Source organism: Barbatula barbatula (genome assembly GCF_947034865.1).
Source record: "Barbatula barbatula genome assembly, chromosome: 23".
Taxonomy (NCBI): Eukaryota; Metazoa; Chordata; class Actinopteri; order Cypriniformes; family Nemacheilidae; genus Barbatula; species Barbatula barbatula.
In genome coordinates this window covers 1785280-1810119 of record NC_136786.1, presented here as the reverse complement: position 1 = coordinate 1810119, position 24840 = coordinate 1785280, and the positions used below count along the sequence as shown (strand labels likewise).

At 39.6% G+C, this 24840-nt stretch overlaps 1 protein-coding gene across 1 annotated transcript; it reads right to left on the bottom strand.

Moving 5' to 3' along the window:
- Window positions 1-24546, bottom strand: mybpc2b (myosin binding protein Cb; the record flags this gene model as incomplete). The annotated part of the gene is made up of 27 exons (XM_079487954.1): window positions 1-335; window positions 1114-1300; window positions 2070-2206; window positions 2668-2827; window positions 2904-3043; window positions 3158-3353; window positions 3908-3996; window positions 4076-4243; window positions 4883-5017; window positions 5090-5278; window positions 5444-5548; window positions 5684-5843; window positions 6015-6157; window positions 6251-6280; window positions 6378-6484; window positions 6566-6731; window positions 6836-7005; window positions 9380-9485; window positions 9782-9906; window positions 9991-10123; window positions 10206-10372; window positions 10455-10514; window positions 10658-10706; window positions 10786-10903; window positions 11410-11558; window positions 11808-11867; window positions 24528-24546. 27 exons carry the CDS (start codon window positions 24544-24546, stop codon window positions 310-312), a joined length of 3294 nt encoding a protein of 1097 aa, XP_079344080.1. The 3' UTR covers window positions 1-309.
- Between the last annotated feature and the right edge of the window lie 294 nt (window positions 24547-24840).

Genomic DNA, 24840 nt, shown 5'->3' with positions numbered 1-24840 from the left:
GGCAACTAAATCTTTATTTAACAGTCCGGTGTTTTTGTTCCAGTGTTTTGTCCGTTGCACAACATCACTGGTTGCTATAGTTCTGTTAAAAATACATCTCACCGGGGCTGAATGCAGTCAACCAAGCGTTTATTCAAATCCTTCAAAAGCTACAAAACCATAATCAGAGTTAGGCACACATGACCCAGCGTTAGAATTAAGAGATGCTATTTCATGGGGAGTCTGGCAAATACAAACGATTACTTTTAATTCAAATGATGTCATTTCCCTTCCATCTCATCGCCATTGGTGAAGCGGTTTCCATCCGTACTATTCTTTCTTCTCTGTGGGGGCAGCTGAGTTCAACAGAGAGAGAAAAAGAAAGAATGTGTAAAAATAGATCTGATTTTCTCTGGCTTTTTTCAATACAGTAACCAAACCATCCAGGAGTCCTGCAACAGATCTGGAATACGTAATCTATCTTTGATTTGTTAAAGTGCCTCCTCATATGATTACTTGTATTAGTCAGAGTAGGTAAATTCACGTATATTATACAACGTTCTTGTATCAATAACAATAAATAGTCATTTGCTTCCATTTAGCTGTCTGACAGATAAATCAGCATTTTTATGAAAGCTTAACCTAAACATGCAAAAAAATTTTACTTTTTAGTCCTTCATTATAGTACAAGCAGTGTGATAATTTTCAGTGATCCAAATGATTTTCTCATGGATAAAAAACGAGATTCATAACCTCATTACGTCAGAGAGCAGCAAATTTACTTTCTCATATTTAAAGCCATGCAAGGAAATACATCTTTCTTCTTGTTTCCTGTTTGTAGGCTACAGCTTGCAGTCAGAATGACATATAATTCATTTACTAACTTGAAAACCCATTTGCCTAAATATGATTCTTTGCAATGCATTCCTTCTTATTCAAGGTCTGCGTTTATGAAGTAAAGTGCTGATAACGCGTTTTAATATAACACAGAGTATCCTCATCACTCTGCTGGATTGTGACACAGGCCTGCTAGAAAACACGATGCAGCACTTTCTTTAAAGATGAACCATGACTACTTTTAGTTCACGCGCCCTCTAGTGTATAAAGGAAGTACTGCGCTTATGAACACGTTACCTCTGATTTCCAGTTTACATTCCACCACATCTTCTCCGAGTGCATTTACAGCCTTGCAGGAGTATTTTCCGCCGTCAAAGGTGCTGGGTTTACGGATGTTCAGAGTCAAGACTCCCTGGTAATTCTGCATCAGGAACTTTGGATCATCACCTATTATCATCTTGTTCTTCATCCAGATAATCTTTGGCTGTACAGACGGACAGGTGACTTCTTTAAAATGCAATTGTTTTGAACAGATGTGAAGTTAATTGTTTATTAACTTATTTGACTTTCAGTAGCTGATGAATGCAAAAAGAAAGTATTCAATTGTAAAGACTGCATCTTTATAAAATTTCTGAAATGAATTGATGTTAACCTGTTTAATCTCACGGTCTGTGATAAGAAACATTTGCTAAAGTCATTCCATGACAACTCAACTAAAAATATACCAAAAGGCACGTTTATTAAAGAATCTTAAATATTAACACTAAGTATTTGATTAAATAGGTTATTCTTATTGTAAACAATACTTTTTTATGTTGTGTACTTCTAATATTACTAAATCCAGATGTTATTTCTGGGTTTGAGATGGGCACTACTCTAAATCCTAGGTGTTTGTCCCTCCTCTACAACTAAAAACCATATCATATTTGGGCATATTATGTTAGCAACTGACAGTTCTGAGGCACCATTCACTTCCAAAGTAGGACAAATGATTGTAACATTTTTTGTGGGTTCTGTTGAAAACAAAAGAAGATATTTTGAAGAATTTAGGAAAGCAGTCAATTCCAGGCCACCTTTGACTACCATTGTATTTTTTACTAGGGTAGTTAATGATGTCCCAGAAATGTCAGTTGCTAACATTTTTCCAACAATCTTTAATAGAACAAAAACAACTAGAGACATCAATTGAATCCACAAATGAAACCCTTTTCCTGCATACTGTTCGTGTTTTGAGAGGATCGTGTTTTTTTTACCTTGGGGAAGCCTCTGACTGAGCAGCTGATGGCTGTACTGTATCCAGTCGTGACGGATCTGTCCACCAGCGGGGCGGTGAATTTCGGAGCAGAAGTCATATCCTTCTCTTTGTATGGAGGACGTTTATGCTCCAAACCTGACGGCGAATGGGTGATGAATGTAAAAAGAATTACGTATGCCAAACGTAACCCTGGCACTTTAATATAGTATGCTGTATAAAATCTGGTCAACAATAGTAAGTTTTTCTTGTAATTGCTTCTATTCAGATGTCGTTGGCTTTGGCTGATTTTTCATAACCTTCTTAACAACTCTGCATCAAATAATTAAGCGATAAGGTACGAGAGGCTATTATATACTTACTGCTTAAGGCTGTAGTTAGACACAACACTCAGAAGTGCTTTATTACTTATAAAACAATATCTGGATTATAACCATATTGAAGATGCATTCATTAGGTATAGAAGATACAGAAGATATCAACAGGTTAAAATTTGAGTCCCACAATAGATTTTTCTGTATACTATGTATTGGACCACAGAGTTGACCAATCCGAATCTGTGGCCAAAATAATCCATCAATGCAGTTGATGAGACTGACCGGTTTTAGGAATGATGGCTGTGTTCTTGCTCATACAGGGATCTTCACTGAGGCCGCAGAGGTTCTGGCTGTAGACGCGGAACATGTACTCGTTTCCAATGACCAGATCCGAGACCGTGCAGTTGGTACGGCGATTGTGTTCATACACGGTAAACCAATCCTGCGGGAGTAGGATTACAGACATTTCAATGACGGAATAATTCAGTCCAAAATCCTTGTAATGAATCATCGCTCACCTTGGTTTTTTTGTCAGCCTTCTGAATTGTGTATCCGGTGATTTCTGTGTTGCCGTCATCTTTGGGAGGTTTCCATTCCAGAGCGGCGTTGAATCCCCAGATGTCGGTCACGTGGACTTGGGTTGGAGGTCCGGGTTTATCTGAGGACAGATAATTAATTTATTTTATTTGGTTGTTTATATTAAAATAGTCGCTCACATCTGCGTTTCATATCTGGGTGAACTAATACTTGAAGATCTTGTGTTTTGTCTTACCAACGATGCGGATGTCAATATTGGCTGTGTCCTCCATGTTCTCGATTTTCAAGATGAGCGTGTATTTTCCAGAGTGATCTCTTTCAGCAGAGCGGATGAAAAGGATGGAGTCCACGTTTGAGTTCCTGACTCCCACTTTCTTTTCGTCCACGGGCTGTCCGTCCTTTAACCACTGAGCGTTGGGTTTGGGTTTTCCCTGTACACGCACACAAATCCTTTATTTTGTATTATACACTCTTTAAAACAAAAGGTGCTTTATAAAGAACCTTTAACATGTGAAGAACCTTTCTGTTTCACAAAAGGTTCTTTGTGGCCAAAAATGTAAAAAAGAGAGGGTTCTTCAAAGAACCTTTGTATTTTTAAGATTGTACATCATTTTTCAAAGCTGCAATCTAAATATCTAAAAAAAAGTTTAAATGAGTGCAAATTTAATTACGTTCTAAATATGTAAAGGTTAGTGCTTGAAGTAAGTTACAGTTTAATGTTTCAACTATAGATGGTGATATAGAAACAAACGGTTCTGCTTTAAAGTCCCTGTGAAATTAAAAATAACAATTCCAATTTTCTTTTTAAATATTGCAAAAAACATTTGCCCAAAATTGTTTTTTATTTGACATTACGTTTCACTCTGAAATGTGCCCGATAGGGAAGTATACACGATCATAACTTCTGGTTCACTGGGACTTTTATGTAAAAAATTCCATTCTCCAATTGCGCAAGCTTGATACATATATTTAAAACCACGCCCACCTGGAATGGGATGACCAAGTTGATCTTCTCTCCAACTCTTCTGATGTATTTGGTTCTAAGCTCACGAGGCAGACGAATCTTGGGATGTTCTGAAATAGAGAACATTTCTTTGAAGTAACATATCTACTAAAGATACACTTTTTTAATTCATTGCTAAATGTATTTTACCCATAATCTCTCTGATGGTGACAGGCTGACCAAGCAGGGCGGGGGGACTGCGACCCGCGATGTTTACGGCCACCACACGGAAGTTCATCATCTCTCCGGTGGGCAGATTTCTCACCACGAAATTCTGACGGTCAATCACATCTGTGTTAGCAGGATGCCACTCCGTTTCTGATGGATGAAATCAGCATCAGATGAGTTACAGCGTCTGGTTAATCACTTTAGTATCATTGAAATGTTTTAATAAAAATATGTAAAGGTGAATTTTCCTTTGTATTTTCATTGTTATTCTAGTTTATATAAACGAAAGTGATTAAATATCAGAGTGTAATGCATTTTTCATGTTTTTATGTTTAACATAACAAAATATTCTTTATTTTCTTTTTTATTTTCTTTTTTTACTTTTAATATATTTCTGAGCATGATTCTGCTTTATAAAATAATCTATATAAAAAAATATATATAATTCAAAACTTTATTGAAATGTATTTCAGATGTAATAATACAATAATGATATATGTGTTTCAATATACATTTTTAAATATTGAATTTGTTGCACAATATTTGTTGTAGAAATAAAAATAATAAAATATTACATTTTTATATATTCTTTATGGAAAATAAAATACTTCTACTTTACCACTGCTAGTATCTGCGCCGCCCAAATACTTTGACTATACATTACATATGACTGTACCTAACCATGTACAGTATTAAATTCATTGATTGCAAACTGTGTGGAAATAGGAAGAGTTTTACCATGTTTTCCTGTATGATGATGATGAAATGGTTTAAGATTTAAACACCCACCTCCCTCTTTGCAGAATTCTACCATGTATCCATCCAGACCTCCAGCTCCGATCTTCTCAGGTGCCAACCACTTCAGCGAGCACGTAGTGCCTGTGACATCATCCACCGTAAGCTTGGTGGGCTCGCTGGTGGGCGCTAGAGAATAAGACAGAATGAGAATATCAAGAGAAAAAGGCAGAAAACATGACGAAAAGAAAGCATCCTCACCAATGGGCATGAAAGATTTGGAATTGAGACTGGGAGCTGAAATCCCGATTCCGTTGACTGCGAAAACTCTCATCTCGTACAGGACGCCCTCAATCATGCGCTTGGCTTCGTATGTCGTGCTCTCATAGACGTCAAAATTCAGCTTCGTCCATCTCGACGAACCCTTCTTCTTTCTCTCCATCAGATAACCTGAGAAACAGAATCAGCAGATGTTTTCCATTGGTTTTTCGCCTCAGGGGCTTCTTGCAAAGTGTTACTAACTAAAAGAGATTACCTGCAACAGGTATTTTTGACAGGTGTGTGTGTTGGAGATATCAGGTATGTGTTATGTTACCTCTAACAGGTGTGTGTTACCCTTTAAAGGTGCTCCTCCATCAAACTTGGGAGGCTCCCATATGATTGTGGCACAGTCTTCACCAACTTCAGTACACTTCACATTCTCTGGCGGGTCAGGAACATCTGCAACACAACAAGAACACCATCACAGATGTGCATAGTGCAAGTTTGATAAATCGCCCAAATAATTCCTTCCACAAACAAAATGACACATTTGTATGTTTTCGCTCAAACGCGTGGAGAAAGCGATGCACACACCTACGATTTTGATGAAGAGATTTGCTTTGTCTTCTCCAGCTGGGTTGGTGACGGTGATGGTGTAGTTTCCCTCATCTTCTCGTTCAGCGCCCTCAATAACGAAACAGCTCAGATCTTTACGGCTCTCCACGCGCACACGTCCCTCTGATTCTGTCACCGGCTGCAACGCAAGGACAAGAGCTTACAGACGCTTTCCTCAAGGGTCCGGACTTCATTTTAGTTGAACTCTAATTCATTTTTATACTGAATATAAATACTGAGGTCACCTGCTTAAGTCGGGCGTTTACATTATATGTAAGGTAGTGTGTTTTACGTTACATTTTACGAGTACCTTGTCTCCCTTCATCCAGCAGATGGTGGGTGCTGGCTCTCCGGTGATTTCCACATCCAGACGCAGCTTGTTTCCGGCAACAACGATGATGGTGTTCTGGGAAACCATGTTACCGGCTACATCCAGATGAATCTTCGGAGGATCTTTAGAAGATGAAACCAGGTAGTGTTAAAGAGCAAAGCGTCACATCTGTGCTTCTCTTAAAGAGAGACATTCATCACAGAAACAAAACGCACCTTGTCTGGGAACGTAGTCGATCTTGATTTCTGTGTGAAAAATACAGTGCGATTATGAACGTGCCGGAAAGGATGGATCTTGATCATAAAGTATGAGCAGTGAACTGATTTTCGGGTTTCATCTCACCCAGGAAGTTGAGTTTAGCAGATATTGAAAGTGCGTATCCTTCTGGGACAAACGTGTAGTCGCCGGCATCTTCTGGCTTTACATTATCAATAGTCAAACGATGAATCCTGGAATGAATCAGTGAATGTGTTTCAAACATGCAAAACGACATATAGGATCATTCATAACAAATTTATCAGGACGCTAACCTGCCAACATGAGAAATCTTGATGCGATCGCTCGCTTGAACCTCCACGCCGTCTTTAAACCATTTTCCAGTGACCTTTTCATCCGACACCTCGCACTTAAATATCGCCTGCTCCGCAGATTTGACTGTAAGATCTGCGATACTTTGCAAGACCTCCAGTTCCTTCTCTGTGTATTGAAATGAAATAAAGATCATTGTAAAAAGGTTTTTAAAGAGAAACCGAGTTCTGAGGATTGTCTGACTGCTGTGTGGTGATAGATCAAGGTGTTACCTTCAACGATGAGTTCTCCTTTTGAATGGCCTCCATTAGTGTAGACGAAAAACATCCCGTTGTCCTCGAGTTGAGCCTCTTGGATTATAAACCAATGACGTTTGCCATCTTTCTTAAAGCGATACTTCCCACTTTTATCTTCACGTGACAGCTCCACATCTTCAAACATCCTACATGAAGAAATCACAGACAATGTTAAGATTAAGCTAAAGATCCATTCATTAATAACTATATGCGCTAAGAAAGGGTTAAAAAACAAAGAAAGAGCACTATATGGCTCTGACAGACAGATACATCCGACTATTAGACATTTAACTGGCCATTTTGATGCTTTTATATTACTGAATGACAAGAACTTAAAAAATATTGACATACTTTTACATTTGGCTGACGCTTTGACTTACAAGAGGCGAGGAAACAATGAAGCGTTCAATCCTATAGAGGTAAAATGTCAAAGCAAATATGTGGCATTTTTATCACCTAATAATCAAATTTCATATTTATAAAATGTTGTAAATTCAGTACCACTCTTAAATCAACAACTTTCCTGACTCTCGTACTCTATTTAAAACCTTCCCTGCTCTTCTTTGTCCGCCTGCCCCCCCACCTTCATCGGATTTAATAGCTGATGATTTCGCGTCTTTCTTCGTAAAGAAAACTACCACCATCAGCAGTCAGTTCTCTGCACCGCCGCCTCTTCAACACAACCAAACCCCAGACACATGCTTACTCCCCTCTTTCTATCTCCTATCTGAAGATGACGTTTTCAAGGTCATTGCTTCTAGCAGATTCTGTATCTTAAATAATCGACTGACTCTTTCTTCTCTTTCTATCACAAAAATATCCTTAGCTTTGTATACTGTGGTGTACAGCGCACTTCTGCCGCATCATGTCATGTTTCTCTTGGTTTAGTGGCAGGATCATGACAGAGTCTCATGTCTTGTGTGGAGAGAGGCAGTTATGGCCCTTATGGCCTTCCATACACTCTCTCCGGTCTCGGCTCTGTTCCCATCCTCTCGTTTCCTCATTATTGATTCATGCCCTACACCTGTTCCCCTCTTGATTTGGTCCCTTATTTAACTCCCTTGTGTCTTCTGTCTTGGGCTGGTTCATCGTGGTTGTGTGATGAGTTCACGTGTTTGTCAGTTCAGTCAAGTGTAGTTTATGTCAAAAGTTAATTTAAGTTTTGTTTCAGTGTAGTTAGTCTAAGTCCTGACTTGTTATTATATTTCCCTATTTTGTTATGTTACCCCCTTGTGGGTGTTTGTTTTATCATTTATTATTACAAATCTGTTAACCCCTTACCCGCTGTCTGCACCTGGGTCCTCTGTCCGTGTCTCACCCCCGTGATCATTACAGCAGTTGTGCATTTTGTTGTCCTTATGCTGTTCCAATTGCTTCTATTGTTTACCTCATTTGTAAGATGCTTTGGATAAAAGCGTCTGCTAAATGATTAAATGTGAATGTAAATTAAATAAATATGCTTTATTGTCTTTAATACAAGAATGTGGTTTAAAAGTAATATGTAATAGTATGATGCATGCAAAGTCAAACAGTTAAATCTGAGCTTTTATAAAGTTTAATGTGTTTTTTTGAACAGTTCAAAATAAGTAGAACAAATAAATAAAAATATTAAATAAATAACAAAATAAGTTTAAATAATTACGTTTTTGAAGTTGGAAAGTAATACTTTCACATATCATAATATACCTGTTTTTGGTGTGCAAAGATGCTACAAGGCTAAAGCCATTTATTTGTTTTTAAAGCCTTGATCACTAATATTTACAGTATAAATATGACTGATGCCACCTGAAAGGGTCGGTATTGGGGTGGTTTGCTTAATGGCCGCTCTACTAGAGGTCTGCATGCGGGACCCTATAGCAGTATGAATTCTTTCGCCGATTGATTACATTTTCGCATAGAAGGTCGGGTTCTGTGCCTACTTTGAATGGGATGAGAGCTTACTCCTGACATCCTTCTAACTGACCGCATGTACACCTGGATCAGTTCTCCGTTATAAGTTGAATTTGCACGCGTCAGCCCCCCGACAGAGGGGGCACATAGAGAAGTATAATTTGAGTGAAAGGTTGGGTCGGGACATAAATCATTGCGGGTGAACACGAAGTGAATTATCAGCGAGAGCGGGTGAGTGCAGACCAACCCAGTTATCCACACTCAAAAACAGGGGGAGGAGTTTAAACCATCAAATAACAAATAAGTTCACACATGCATTAACAAAGTGACTTTACATTTAGAACATTTCTTTATATTCTCTTTGTTTTATGGTAAATCTGGCAAAGTGCAAGCTATATTGTATATATTGTAAATGCCATGATAGTTTGTATAAATGGGCCTGAAGGACTGTTGCTCCCCCTGTTGGTGACCTTTGCAAGAGTTCATAAAAAACATACTGTAGCTACTGTAGTAATTTTTTACCGTTTTTTACAGATTTATTTACAGTGTAGGTTTAAGGGTGGGGTGATGTTAGGGGGTTAGATTATACAGTTTGTGCGTGTGTGTGTGTGTGCGTGCGTGCGTGTTTACCAGATGACATGCGCCCCCTCCTCAGAAACTTCTATCTCAAACTCCACTCTCTCTCCAACCACAACATGATAATCATCCAACAGTTTGGTGATGGTGATTGGAGGTTCTGTGAGACAATATCAGCAAATCATTCTGTTGATTTCTTCTCATTTTTTAAACATTCTACAATATAATTTCTGTCACCAAATGTCTATAATTCTAAGGCTAAATGAAACCATTTTATCAATGTCCAGATATAATAATTTTTTATGCACATGAAGGACACAAATAGCACCCGATCTCTTGCTAGAATATTCTGCTCAGCCTAATTCTGTCACAGATATCAACTTTCAGATGAGAAGCGTGGTTCTCCTAACCCAGAACCAGATGAATTTCATAATAAAACACTCGATTGAGACGCACCTTTAACAAAGACCTCAGTGAAACATTTATCATTTCCCACCACGCATTCATACGCTGCGTCATCCGCCAGACTGCATTTGTTAATCGTGAGAGTCCGAATGTTGCCGTTGGCCTCCATGATGTATCTGACAAACACAAGACCATTACATCAGTCAATATAACCCATAACAAATGAATGGGTTGGTTGTTTAGTGGTGCGTGTTTCTCACTTAGTGGAAGGTTTGATCTCCTGGCCGTTCTTCAGCCATTTGACCTCTGCGCTAGGATCGGTCACCTCCACAGACAGGACTATCTTTTTTCCCTTATTAACACTGTACGCGGACTCCAACCGTCTCAGGAATTCTGCAGAAACATCCATACAATCACAGAAAGAAGAAACGACACTCTGCTATATTATGTTTTCACGTCTCTTGTGTTTTCGTACCATCGCTGACCTTGGGCTCCACGACCTTCATCTTCTTCAGTCTTTTCAGCATTCCACGCAGGTCAGTGATGCCGTATTTAAACGCAATCTTCTCGTACTCGCTGGGGTGAGCGCTCTTCAGAAGCTCCCAAACATCCACCTCCAGCTCCGGATCAGGCCTCTTTTTTCTAAAATAGAAAGTAATAAAGAAGTGTAAAACCATACCAAAAACAATATATATATATATATTATCTGTAGGTGAGGTTTTACTTTTTGGCGGCTTTGAGAAGAGCGCTGAAGTCCAAATCTCCATCATCTTCTCCAGCATCACTGAACAGAGAATACAACAACATGAACGGAAATGACTATTTCTCTACAAAACTAATTTCTCCAAGCCATTACATCAAAAGGTGATAACAAACATTTACTCAATCAAAAATGATCAAGTAATCTGTTGTTTTACACACACTTACGATCTTTTGAATGCAGACAGAATATCTGTTGTCTGCTCTTGTTCAGCAGCTACAAGAAAGAAAGAACAAATAAATATTCACAGATTCCGAAGAGAGAGAGAGAGAGAGAGAGAGAGAGAGAGACTAACCCTCCATGGTGATCTCAAAGGTAACGCTGTCACATTTATCTTTAGCAGATACTTCACACCTGTATCCACCTGCATCTCCTTCGACCAATTTGACAATCTTCATCTCATAGGTGTAGATCTTAGAGAGAAGGTGTACGTGAATAAAAAATGATTTAAATAATATAAACTCAATAATTATTAGGGATTCATTTTGTTTTCAATAATAATAATAGTTATGATATTATCATTATTACAACAACAATAAAACGTGATCACACTGTCGGTCTTGGACTGTTTCATAGCATCATCAAACCACAAAATCTAATTAAAGACAACATTTAACAAAATAAAAGTTAATTTGAGCACTTATATTACAAATAATATTTACACTGTTATTTTTTCTGTAGAAAATTAAATATTAATAAAAATATAAAATGCTGATTTTTTTGAAGCATTTTTTTAGACAATTGTTATATTTAGAATGATATACCAGCTTTTACTTGCAATGATTAAACGCTAGAACCTAAACAACATTGATGAACATTATAAATTAATTATATTATAAATGCATTTTATAACATTTATATAATATTATAGTTGTTCAATAACGTTTTGTTTCCCTGGCACAGGTTCAGAGCCTCTAACCTTAGTGTTTCTGTCATATGTCTCTTTAAACTGAAAATGTTTTCCTGCTTTACTCCCGAGATCCATCCACTTCCCCTTCAACCACTTCATGGTGGGTTTCCGGGTTAGATTAGTGGAATCCACCTTAACCACAAACGCTACATCTTTACCTATGAACACAACAAATAACACAGAACATTTGATCACAACTCCTGACTGATGAGGCACTGATACAATTTGTTTTGGAAAAAGTTGTAAAACGTATAATTTTATAAATGATCATGCTTGAGATAGAGGATGGAAACGTGGTATAGAAACAATGCAAGTCTATTGTCCTCACTACATAGTCAAACCTATGTGTGCGTGTGTGTCCGTGTCCGTGTGCGTGCCCGTGTGTGTATCCATGTGTGTGGTTTTACCTGCGGTGGCTGTAACACTTTCTGGCTTTTCAACAAACAGTCCTGTTAACTCCTGCGGCACTGCAGACCAAAATATATTTAAACGTTAAACAAACATGTGCAGGAAAACATGAATTGTTTTATCGCATATTCTGAAAAAGAATCTGAATATTCTCTCTTTAAAATAATTGAACGGATCAATTATTTCAACAATCATTTTAAAATATTGGAAAACAAACGCAGTCACAAAAGATGCTACAAAAGGTTCTTCACAGTGCCAGGTGCCAAAGATAAAACCATTTTGGTTCCCCTAAGAACCATTTAACATTCACATAAAAACATTCTTATAAGAACGAAGGTTCCTATAAGGGTTCTTATACAAACTTTCTTATTTTTCATAATCTGATAAACCCTTTTCCACTACAAAGTAACATAATAGTCCATTCTTCCAAAAATGGTTCTTCTATGCCATGGCGAAGATTGTAATTCAAGCATTCAATACATCTACACCACAATACCACATTGCGTTGTTGTGAAAAATGATGATGGAACAACATGAGTAGTGATATCGTGAAACCTGGAATGTCTTTCACATTCCGCTATGAAAACGAAAACATCAAATCAACTGAGAAATAGAGAAAGAACACTCTCAAGTCCTGCAAAACCCATTGACAGATAAAGTGCAAACCTCACTTTAAATATAATCATCATCCAAGTACTCAATCAAACACATTTTATTAAAGGTAAAGGAGCTTCATGCACAAGGAAAGATTCAACGAAACATCTTTCCTCTTCTCATATTAATATCATATTGTTATATTATTGCAAGCAAATGATACTGATACGTTACACCATTACATGTGTAATGTACTTGTCCCATATTATAACACAGAGAAATAATATTATTTCCCATCATGCACTTCTGCTTAGAACATCTGAGTTCTAAGTGATGCATGGTTGAATTGTTAGTTAGTTCAAATCGAAGTATTATAGAATTGTAAGAATGTTACAATAGAGTTTTTTATATTCCATTTAAAATGTTTACCATTTTCTCCTGTTCCTTCTGCAGATAAAAACAAATATAACAGACTAATGAAACCAGCAGACACAGTTGACATTACTGGACGTGTTTGAATATTGAAATATCTGATGCATTTGAGGTGATGCAGGTGGACGGTCACTTACCCTCCGCTGGAGGCAGCTCTGTGAATATAGAGAAGAAAGTTTCACCAGAAAATCATCTACATTTTAAATGAACTTATGAAACAAAACTATTTATAATGAAGGCAAGACATCATTCAAATGACGTCCCAACTCATTCAGTTTCAAAAACATCCAATGATGGTTTTAATATGAATTGTTATATCGTCATATTTTGAACATACATCCCTAGAATAAAATAAGAGAGCTTTCTAAATGTTCATTTAATCAGCATTATTTTATGTTTTTGTTCAGTGTCTGTCGAATGAGTGACAAAGTCATCCAACAGCAACGTAAAAGACCGACAGCATGACAAGACACATAAAAAAGTTTTTCAACTTTTGCTTAATATATTTAAAATATTACTGTTGTACTTAAAGGTTAGTACACTGAACTTGTTTTCTTTGCCGCCTTTGAGGTCCGAAAAATCCAGAACATCTTTTCTGTCTTTTTCATCTATTTCTCCAGAGCAATATTTTTATTTGAAATGTGGGAGAAATAGTATTAGTCGTTCACAGAGTGATATAAAAATGAGCATTTTATCTAAACACATACCTATAAACAGTACATTAAGAAATAAGGAAATCAATTTGAACTTCAAATTTCATTCATTTTCCCAGTACACAATTGTTTTTCGTGGAAATGAGCATGTGAGATTTTGGATTTAATATTTCATGTTTGACGTTTTGACATCATCTGCCCTGATGCCATATTATATTAGCAGCAGATAAATATATTCCAAAGCTGTAAGCCGATCTGATTTAGGAATCTTCAGGCAGTCTTCCATGTGGAAGGTCTACACTCCTATAAATATAACACCCTGTCTTCAAAATACTCTGCCAGAAAATCACCTCTGAAATTTTAAACTATTTTAAACGTTTTTTAAAGATTTGGTGCTGATTTAAAATGACCTAACATTTAAAGTTGTATTGAATTAACACTGCTTATAGGACTTTATAGTCTGTTTAATATTTGACCTGTGTTTCTCTTTACTTATCTTGGGTGTGTGGTTCTAAGTGATGGCACCTGTGCGTGTTCGTCTGTGTGCGCATTTGTGTGTGTGGGTGCGTGTCGTGGGGAGTGTTTTGTGTGTGTGTCTGTGCGCGTTTGTATGTGTGTGGGTGCGTGTTGTGGTGAGTATTTTGTGTGTGTGTCTGTGTGCGCGTTTGTATGTGTGTAGGTGCGTGTTGTGTTTTGTGTGTGTGTCTGAATGTGTGCATGTTTGTATGTGTGTTGGTGCGTGTTGTGGGGAGTGTTTTGTGTGTGTGTCTGTGTGCGCGTTTGTATGTGTGTTGGTGCGTGTTGTGGGGAGTGTTTTGTGTGTGTGTCTGTGTGCATGTTTGTATGTGTGTTGGTGTGTGTTGTGTTTTGTATGTGTGTCTGAATGTGTGTATGTGTGTTGGTGGGTGTTGTGTTTTGTGTGTGTGTCTGAATGTGTGCGCGTTTGTATGTGTGTTGGTGTGTGTTGTGTTTTGTGTGTGTGTCTGAATGTGTGCGCATTTGTATGTGTGTTGGTGCGTGTTGTGGGGAGAGTTCTGTGTGTGTGTCTGTGTGCGCGTTTGTATGTGTGTTGGTGCGTGTTGCGTTTTGTGTGTGTGTCTGAATGTGTGCGTGTTTGTATGTGTGTTGGTGCGTGTTGTGTGTGTCTGTGTCTGAATGTGTGCACATTTTTATGTGTGTTGGTGCGTGTTGTGTGGAGTGTTTTGTTTGTGTGTCTGAATGTGTTCGCGTTTGTATGTGTGTTGGTGCGTGTTGTGTGTGTGTGTCTAAATGTGTGCACGTTTTTATGTGTGTTGGTGCGTGTTGTGTGGAGTGTTTTGTGTGTGTGTGTCTGAATGTGTTCGCGTTTGTATGTGTGTTGGTGCGTGTTGTGTGGATTGTTTTGTGTGTGTGTCTGTCTGTCTGTGTGCGCGTTTGTTTGTGTGTTGGTGCGTGTTGTGTGGATTGTTTTGTGTGTGTGTCTGTCTGTCTGTGTGCGCGTTTGTTTGTGTGTTGGTGCGTGTTGTGTGGAGTGTTTTGTGTGTCTGTCTGTGTGCGCTTTTGTATGTGTGTGGGTGCGTGTTGTGTGGAGTGTTTTGTGTGTCTGTCTGTCTGTGTGCGCGTTTGTATGTGTGTGGGTGCGTGTTGTGTGGAGTGTTTTGTGTGTCTGTCTGTCTGTGTGCGCGTTTGTATGTGTGTGGTTGCGTGTTGTGTGGAGTGTTTTGTGTGTGTGTCTGTGTGCGCGTTTGTATGTGTGTTGGTGCGTGTTGTCTGGAGTGTTTTGTGTGTGTATGCGCGTTTCTATGTGTGTTGGTGCGTGTTGTGTGGAGTGTTTTGTGTGTGTGTGTGTCTATGTGCACTTTTTTATGTGTGTCGGTGCGTGTTGTCTGGAGTGTTTTGTGTGTGTGTGTGTGTGTGTCTGTGTGCGCTTTTGTATGTGTGTTGGTGCGTGTTGTGGGGAGTGTTTTGTGTGTGTGTGTCTGTGTGCGCTTTTGTATGTGTGTTGGTGCGTGTTGTGTGGAGTGTTTTGTGTGTGTGTGTGTGTCTATGTGCGCTTTTTTATGTGTGGCGGTGCGTGTTGTCTGGAGTGTTTTGTGTGTGTGTGTGTGTGTGTGTCTGTGTGCGCTTTTGTAGGTGTGTTGGTGCGTGTTGTGGGGAGTGTTTTGTGTGTGTGTGTCTGTGTGCGCTTTTGTATGTGTGTTGGTGCGTGTTGTGGGGTGTTTTGTGCGTGTGTCTATGTGCGCTTTTGTATGTTTGTTGGTGCGTGTTGTGGGGAGTGTTTTATGTGTGTGTGTGTCTGTCTGTGTGCGCTTTTGTATGTGTGTGGGTGCGTGTTGTGTTTTGTGTGTGTGTCTGTGTGCGCGTTTGTATGTGTGTTGGTGCGTGTTGTGTGTGTGTGTCTGAATGTGTGCATGTTTGTATGTGTGTTGGTGCGTGTTGTGGGGAGTGTTTTGTGTGTGTGTCTGTGTGCGCGTTTGTATGTGTGTTGGTGCGTGTTGTGGGGAGTGTTTTGTGTGTGTGTCTGTGTGCATGTTTGTATGTGTGTTGGTGCGTGTTGTGTTTTGTATGTGTGTCTGAATGTGTGTATGTGTGTTGGTGGGTGTTGTGTTTTGTGTGTGTGTCTGAATGTGTGCGCGTTTGTATGTGTGTTGGTGTGTGTTGTGTTTTGTGTGTGTGTCTGAATGTGTGCGCATTTGTATGTGTGTTGGTGCGTGTTGTGGGGAGAGTTCTGTGTGTGTGTCTGTGTGCGCGTTTGTATGTGTGTTGGTGCGTGTTGCGTTTTGTGTGTGTGTCTGAATGTGTGCGTGTTTGTATGTGTGTTGGTGCGTGTTGTGTGTGTCTGTGTCTGAATGTGTGCACATTTTTATGTGTGTTGGTGCGTGTTGTGTGGAGTGTTTTGTTTGTGTGTCTGAATGTGTTCGCGTTTGTATGTGTGTTGGTGCGTGTTGTGTGTGTGTGTCTGAATGTGTGCACGTTTTTATGTGTGTTGGTGCGTGTTGTGTGGAGTGTTTTGTGTGTGTGTGTCTGAATGTGTTCGCGTTTGTATGTGTGTTGGTGCGTGTTGTGTGGATTGTTTTGTGTGTGTGTCTGTCTGTCTGTGTGCGCGTTTGTTTGTGTGTTGGTGCGTGTTGTGTGGAGTGTTTTGTGTGTCTGTCTGTGTGCGCGTTTGTATGTGTGTGGTTGCGTGTTGTGTGGAGTGTTTTGTGTGTGTGTCTGTGTGCGCGTTTGTATGTGTGTTGGTGCGTGTTGTCTGGAGTGTTTTGTGTGTGTATGCGCGTTTCTATGTGTGTTGGTGCGTGTTGTGTGGAGTGTTTTGTGTGTGTGTGTGTCTATGTGCGCTTTTTTATGTGTGTCGGTGCGTGTTGTCTGGAGTGTTTTGTGTGTGTGTGTGTGTGTGTGTGTCTGTGTGCGCTTTTGTATGTGTGTTGGTGCGTGTTGTGGGGAGTGTTTTGTGTGTGTGTGTCTGTGTGCGCTTTTGTATGTGTGTTGGTGCGTGTTGTGTGGAGTGTTTTGTGTGTGTGTGTGTGTCTATGTGCGCTTTTTTATGTGTGTCGGTGCGTGTTGTCTGGAGTGTTTTGTGTGTGTGTGTGTGTGTGTCTGTGTGCGCTTTTGTAGGTGTGTTGGTGCGTGTTGTGGGGAGTGTTTTGTGTGTGTGTGTCTGTGTGCGCTTTTGTATGTGTGTTGGTGCGTGTTGTGGGGTGTTTTGTGTGTGTGTCTGTGTGCGCTTTTGTATGTTTGTTGGTGCGTGTTGTGGGGAGTGTTTTATGTGTGTGTGTGTCTGTCTGTGTGCGCTTTTGTATGTGTGTGGGTGCGTGTTGTGTTTTGTGTGTGTGTCTGTGTGCGCGTTTGTATGTGTGTTGGTGCGTGTTGTGGGGAGTGTTTTGTGTGTGTGTCTGTCTGTGTGCGCTTTTGTATGTGTGTGGGTGCGTGTTGTGTGGGGTGTTTTGTGTGTGTGTATGTGTGTGTGCGCTTTTGTATGTGTGTTGGTGCGTGTTGTGGGGTGTGTTGTGTGTGTGTGTGTGTGTGTCTGTGTGCGCTTTTGTATGTGTGTTGGTGCGTGTTGTGGGGTGTGTTGTGTGTGTGTGTGTCTGTGTGCGCTTTTGTATGTGTGTTGGTGCGTGTTGTGGGGAGTGTTTTGTGTGTGTGTGTGTGTCTGTGTGCGCTTTTGTATGTGTGTTGGTGCGTGTTGTGGGGTGTGTTGTGTGTGTGTGTGTGTCTGTGTGCGCTTTTGTATGTGTGTTGGTGCGTGTTGTGGGGTGTGTTGTGTGTGTGTGTGTCTGTGTGCGCTTTTGTATGTGTGTTGGTGCGTGTTGTGGGGTGTGTTGTGTGTGTGTGTGTCTGTGTGCGCTTTTGTATGTGTGTTGGTGCGTGTTGTGGGGAGTGTTTTATGTGTGTGTGTGTGTCTGTCTGTGTGCGCTTTTGTATGTGTGTTGGTGCGTGTTGTGGGGAGTGTTTTGTGTATGTGTCTGTCTGTGTGCGCTTTTGTATGTGTGTTGGTGCGTGTTGTGGGGTGTGTTGTGTGTGTGTGTGTGTGTGTCTGTGTGCGCTTTTGTATGTGTGTTGGTGCGTGTTGTGGGGTGTGTTGTGTGTGTGTGTGTCTGTGTGCGCTTTTGTATGTGTGTTGGTGCGTGTTGTGGGGTGTGTTGTGTGTGTGTGTGTCTGTGTGCGCTTTTGTATGTGTGTTGGTGCGTGTTGTGGGGAGTGTTTTGTGTGTGTGTGTGTGTCTGTGTGCGCTTTTGTATGTGTGTTGGTGCGTGTTGTGGGGTGTGTTGTGTGTGTGTGTGTGTCTGTGTGCGCTTTTGTATGTGTGTTGGTGCGTGTTGTGGGGTGTGTTGTGTGTGTGTGTGTCTGTGTGCGCTTTTGTATGTGTGTTGGTGCGTGTTGTGGGGAGTGTTGTGTGTGTGTGTGTGTGTGTCTGTGTGCGCTTTTGTATGTGTGTTGGTGCGTGTTGTGGGGTGTGTTGTGTGTGTGTGTGTCTGTGTGCGCTTTTGTATGTGTGTTGGTGCGTGTTGTGGGGAGTGTTTTGTGTGTGTGTGTGTGTCTGTGTGCGCTTTTGTATGTGTGTTGGTGCGTGTTGTGGGGTGTGTTGTGTGTGTGTGTGTGTCTGTGTGCGCTTTTGTATGTGTGTTGGTGCGTGTTGTGGGGTGTGTTGTGTGTGTGTGTGTCTGTGTGCGCTTTTGTATGTGTGTTGGTGCGTGTTGTGGGGTGTGTTGTGTGTGTGTGTGTCTGTGTGCGCTTTTGTATGTGTGTTGGTGCGTGTTGTGGGGAGTGTTTTATGTGTGTGTGTGTGTCTGTCTGTGTGCGCTTTTGTATGTGTGTTGGTGCGTGTTGTGGGGAGTGTTTTGTGTATGTGTCTGTCTGTGTGCGCTTTTGTATGTGTGTTGGTGCGTGTTGTGGGGAGTGTTGTGTGTGTGTGTCTGTCTGTGTGCGCTTTTGTATGTGTGTTGGTGCGTGTTGTGGGGAGTGTTGTGTGTGTGTGTCTGTCTGTGTGCGCTTTTGTATGTGTGTTGGTGCTCTTTCATCATTTACTAACCCTTCTTTCTTTCATCTGCAGAACACAAAAGAAGATATTTTGAAGAATGTTGGTAGCCCCATTGACTGCCATTGTATTAAGCCAAAGGCACTGAGAAGTTTCTGAAAATATCTTCTTTTGTGTTCCACAGAACCAAGAGTCAGGTGTTCAACCACATGAGTGTGAACAGATGAGTGTTTATTTAAGGTTTTGAAACTTTGCGACAAATGAAAAGACAGAACGATTTTTCCACCCTGCCGATGGTAAATACGATCATGTGGTATGAGAGAGCAGCACACCAAACATCTGCCCCACCTCAATCCCAGCAGGACATGCTGTTGCCATGGCGCCCGCTGAAAGGCCACGGCAACTCATAACATCTCTAATGTCAAGCCAAGAATCTCTTGATGTAGCACATCAATATCACATGACAAAAAACTTAAGATCAGACGGCTGCACAGCCAGACTAATAAAATACAACAAGTGACGCACCTCTCAGTCTAATGCCTTGTGCAGCCGTTTATTTTCAAGCAATCAAGAATGCGCGACATGGGATGCGGGGTTCACGTTAACTGATTTTATACAAATGTCACTGGAAGACTTAATGAGTCATTTCCCCCGTTCTGACTTCATTATACTTTACGTTATTAAAGGCGCAGTTTTTGATTTACAGCGGCCACTAGTGTTATATTATAGATTTGCAACGATTCTCTCAGTCCAAACACGACGGTGGCCACCACAGGACAAAAAGATGTGTCGGTTGCGACAGCGTGTCCTTGCATTTTGACACAGGGAAGAGTACAACAAGCACAACGCTCAAAGCACAACAAGTATAAGTATAAAAAGAGTGATAAAATGCAGTAGCTAGGACCTGCGTTAATATTATAAAGACTTTCCAGCAAAAACAGGTTAAAGGCTTTTTTTAGCGGAGATTCTCATTTAGATATAAATCTAACTCATTACTCATAGATATCTATGGAGATACTTTTCAGCAGAGAGACGTTGGAGAGAAAGATTGTCTAAAAATTTTAATATTAGCTATGTGACAGAGCAGTTTTGACGTCATTGTTTATCTGGAACCGTTATAATATTGTAGTCGTCCAGATACTGGAGAGAGATAGATTTACTCTTTTACTCAATGATGAATAAATGTTGTTTATCCGCGGGTCACATGCATTCTGATCCTGTACACAATCCGTACAGATCATCCGTGATCCGTTTCACCACTATACCACAGGGGAGAGGGAGAGGAAACATGTGTTGTAGAGTTGTTTGTCCGTTTAGAGCCGCTGTGCAAAACATGGCGGCGAAATCAATGTATGTAGGCCCGCTCTGTGTGTAGATATAAATAGCTTATTCTAAGGTATAACAAACATAACAGTTCGTTATGTTTCAAAGGTCTTTATACACCTCTGAAGAAATAGTATATTATATTGCTTTTCTGTGCAGGGAACCTCATAAAAACCCCGTATTGTTCCTTTAACCAAAAAGCATAAAACCTAAATTCTGTTTCCTTTTGAAGCATGGTGTAACTTTATTATGTCTATTTATACACACACACACATGAACCCTTAACCCATGATGTAATACAGTATGTCTGTCATCTCCCTATTTATCAAGCACAATATCACTTTCAAACCTAGCGTTGGATTATAAGATTTAAAAAGGAAAATCACAAATTATTGCGTAAAAACACATTTATCTCAAGAGTCAGAACCGCCAACACAGTTACGTTCAAGCCATGACTGCTTTGATCTGGAATCAACATTTATAACATCTCACTCCATCACAAATAATATCAGCAAATACCTCCTGGCTGTCCGGACAGCAGTAAGCACCTTATTCCCAGTGTTTATGGTTTATATGTTCCTATTGAGTATTAACAGATCACTAGGGGAAACAAGATGACGACATGATGTGCATGTGTGTGTCAGAGAGAGCGGCCACTTGAGGTGATAGTAGACACATCGTGCTACATTCTGGATTTAGCACATTAGGAAAGTAAGCTCCCTGTCTTAACACAATTCCACACATGCACACACAACGCACATCCTCAAGCAAGCTAATGACAGATTCCTTGTATACTGTATAACTTTACATACAACTTAATGGATTCAGGAGACACTTTAAAGACACAGAACTTTTGCGCCAAGACCTAGATTTAACATCTAAAAATGAGAAAAGCCACTGTCGTTTCTTCTAAACCTGTATGGTAGGTTCATGGGCAAATCGGACCTTTGACCTGTAAACCTGTTTGTAATGTAAAGTTCGGGCAGCTGTAGGGTCACATAAGGACATCGCTGACATCTGTGTGTTAGCCATATGCAAACTATACTTAGGTTTCAGATGAGGATTTAATTATGATATGAGATTATTAACTTTGTCAAAAATCTGTCAGAATTTCACATCTAGGAATCTACAGAGGTGTCCAACTGGCTATGTTATATAGATTTTTCAAGCTTCAGGCACTTGACTTCATAATGACAGTGACACCCATCTGCATGTACAGTGACTGTTGCAGGATATCAATGTCATTCACTGCGAGGTGTGATGATTCTGCAGATAACAGATGTCAGTAAAGATGCTGATCACATAAACCTTGCGTTGTTAAAAAAACACTCAACTTACTTAACTATAAAGGCATAAGATGATTATTAAGTTTTAAAATCATTCGCAATTTAAGAGCAGCGTCCACACCACAACTATAATAATAACAATACAGCAACAATGGGGTTGGGATGACTTTCAGATGGAACCTGACGACTGAAAAACACATGGACAGCCGACACAAATCCTTTTGGGCTCGCGCATTTAAAACAGGAAACTGCAGTGTAAAGAAACGTTACTGTGCATGGGTATGGATGCAAATAGCTATAGTGATTTATATAGTGAGTTTCAGTTTATATGCCTGTTTATTGAAACTGTACCGAAAAACAGGCGAACGTACACCTTTAAATAGATACATAGACACATAAACTAACTTTGTGTTTGGAGTTGCTCATCACTTCAGTGTGTTCTTTCACACTAGAGAAGTTTGTGATTCGCAGCATATGACGGTATTTTTAGAGCGTGGCTCTCTGCTGGGGCTCTGTGGTATTACCATATCGGACGACTTCATCGGGAGGAAAGCCTTATATGAGTGCTGATGGGTAAATCAAACTGCGATATCACTGACACGCTGATCAGATTTACTGCTGTCAGAAGACGTGCATTGAATAGGTGGGGCGGTGGAGGTTAAAATGAGAAAGGAGAAATGATTTGCCATGGGAAAAGATGATATTTGATATAAGAGCATACTATTTGCTCTGGTAAGCAGCACTTTAAATACCCGGTCCGTGGCGCTCCCAACAGTTGTCTTCTCCGGTTTGAATCTATTTGTTTTTCTTTCACTTGTTACTCGATCCATGTATGATAAAATGCTGCAATAAAATCTGATATATGGATTGACTCGCGTAGTGGATGAAGAACTGAAAATTGAAAGGGCAGAGGTTCATTATGGGTATTTCTAGAGTACTGGAGGAGCAAACAAATATGAACAACACTAAAAATGTTCATCGAAATATCGTCAGCTTTGCCGTGATTTACTGTCCGTCATAATGTGGAAGCCTCTGGCTGTAGGGACAGATGATCCCCGGCCAAGAATGTTATGGCATGACAGTCAAAGTTTGTCTCCACAAATGTGACCTAATGCTGATGTCTGCGCTTTCAAATCCTCACAAATAAGGTGGTGCCTTCATTTATAATCTTCATTTGAAATCTGCCAATGATCTGTCTCATTTGACACACTTAAAGAAGACATTATCACGGCTGTGAGATGAACATTAGTCAATCCCTGGTGACCGTGGAATCGTGCTAAAACCAAGATATAACCGCAAGACATGCTCACATACCAGTCAGAGACCTACTCTACAGAGAGGAAAATGTTATTGCTCGGATGTCTCAAAGGAGATTTGATGTTGCTGTGTTTAGTTGTGTTTAAGTATCAACTTAATCTCAGATGATTCTGTTTAAATCGTGTAGGAGAAATAAAATGAGTAACAAACAGGAAGATAATGGAGGTGTAAAATGAATTTAGATTGTAGAGGTCATCTACATTTGAGTAGATTTGCAGAGAAATGTTGGAGTTTATATTGACGTTTGACAAATCTGAGCTCAGTTTGTGACATTTGGAGAATAGGATTGTTTTATGGAGACATTTGTGACTTATTCTAATGGGAAATATCTGAGACATGAGATTTAAGCAAACATTTTCATTTGCTCTTCATTTAATCTCATTGATGTAAATTATGTAAATATTCATGTAAATACTCATTGATGTAAATAAAAATGTACATGTATTATTATTTAATTAATGAACAAATAAGCATTTAATTAACTAATTAAATGTTTAATATACACTTAATATATTTGGTGAATTCCAATATAAATGTTTACACAATTTAAACTAATGATATTTCACAGCTTTAATATTTACTCAATTTTTTTGTGTAAATTGTTTCACGTAAAATAGCCGTAATTATGGTCAAATATATATTGTCAATGACAAAAAGAGTTTAAAAATCATTTTAAAAATGTCAAAAATGCTCAGGATTGTCCCCTCGGCAGCAGCTATAACCCCTCGATGCGTGTCTCTACAGAGTAACGTCACCCAAGCAGAGATCCAGAGAGAGAGTCTGTGAGGGCTTGTACCAATATGGGACAGGGCCAAAATAGCTGCCCTGTGGCCCTGCATGCAACCTTTCTCTGGCAGTTCTTTTTATTTTACCATCTGTGTAGTTTAATCTTTCTGCACTGACACATCTGCATATCTGCTCCTCACACTTTCCCTTCATTCATTTACACTCGTACCCCTTTCAACCTCTTAAGTGGCTTCTAGTGTTTATTTGAGATGTTTCCATGTGAACTACTTAAAGCTAAATTACACTACAAGACTTTTACTCAGATTTTCAGTCTGGACTTCTGTGCCAGGCTGCAGATTTTATCAGTTAGTGTGTTTATATCTGAAACTTTCACAAAGTCTGCAAATGTATGATGTCTAGTTAAAAAAAAATCTGTTCCGATTTTAAAAGTCTTGTAGTGTATTCCAGCCATCCGTGTAGACAACACCACAGAAAGCTTCAGGACAGTGAAATATTTTAAACTACAGAGTCTTAAACAACTAGAAACAAGAACAAGATGACAACATGCAAGATTTATAGAAAACAATCATATATTGTTTGTTCACCAATTAAAGTTTTTTCTTTTTACCGTATCAGCATTAAATGTGAATGTTTCTTAAAAAAAGACCTCAATATGCGGCAGTTTTTTTATGAGAGAATTAACTGATCAGATCTGATTCTGTCATTTGATCAATGAATACAAAGGTAATGTACAAAAAACGTTATAATGCAAAGAATAATGTAATATACAATAAATCTATGCAATAGTCAAACATTGTGAGAAACCCTTCAAGCACATAACTCCACAGCCACAATTTTGTATGTATTTCTGTAAAATAAGAAAACGAACAGCAAAATAAATAGTAATGAAATTAAATTTAAAGGTGATACCTTCTGTGGGCTCAGGCATGTCGCTGGCTTCTTGCACGGCTTCCTTGTACTGACAGCTCGTGTCACTTTTTTCCTTTTTATTTCACAGTCCCTCTGTTATTCAAAGCGTCCGGGGAACTCATATTACCCTCCAAGCAAGGAGAGAGAGTGAAGGAGGGAGACACGCTGGGGGGTGAGGAAGACACCTGAAACCTCACTTGGATTCTTCTGGTCTAACAACAGAATTTGGAGAGAGATTGACATGAGCGTCTGACAGACGTGTTAAGGTGTTGTTGTATTAGAGAAAGTTAAACACCGGCTAAATAAAATGCCA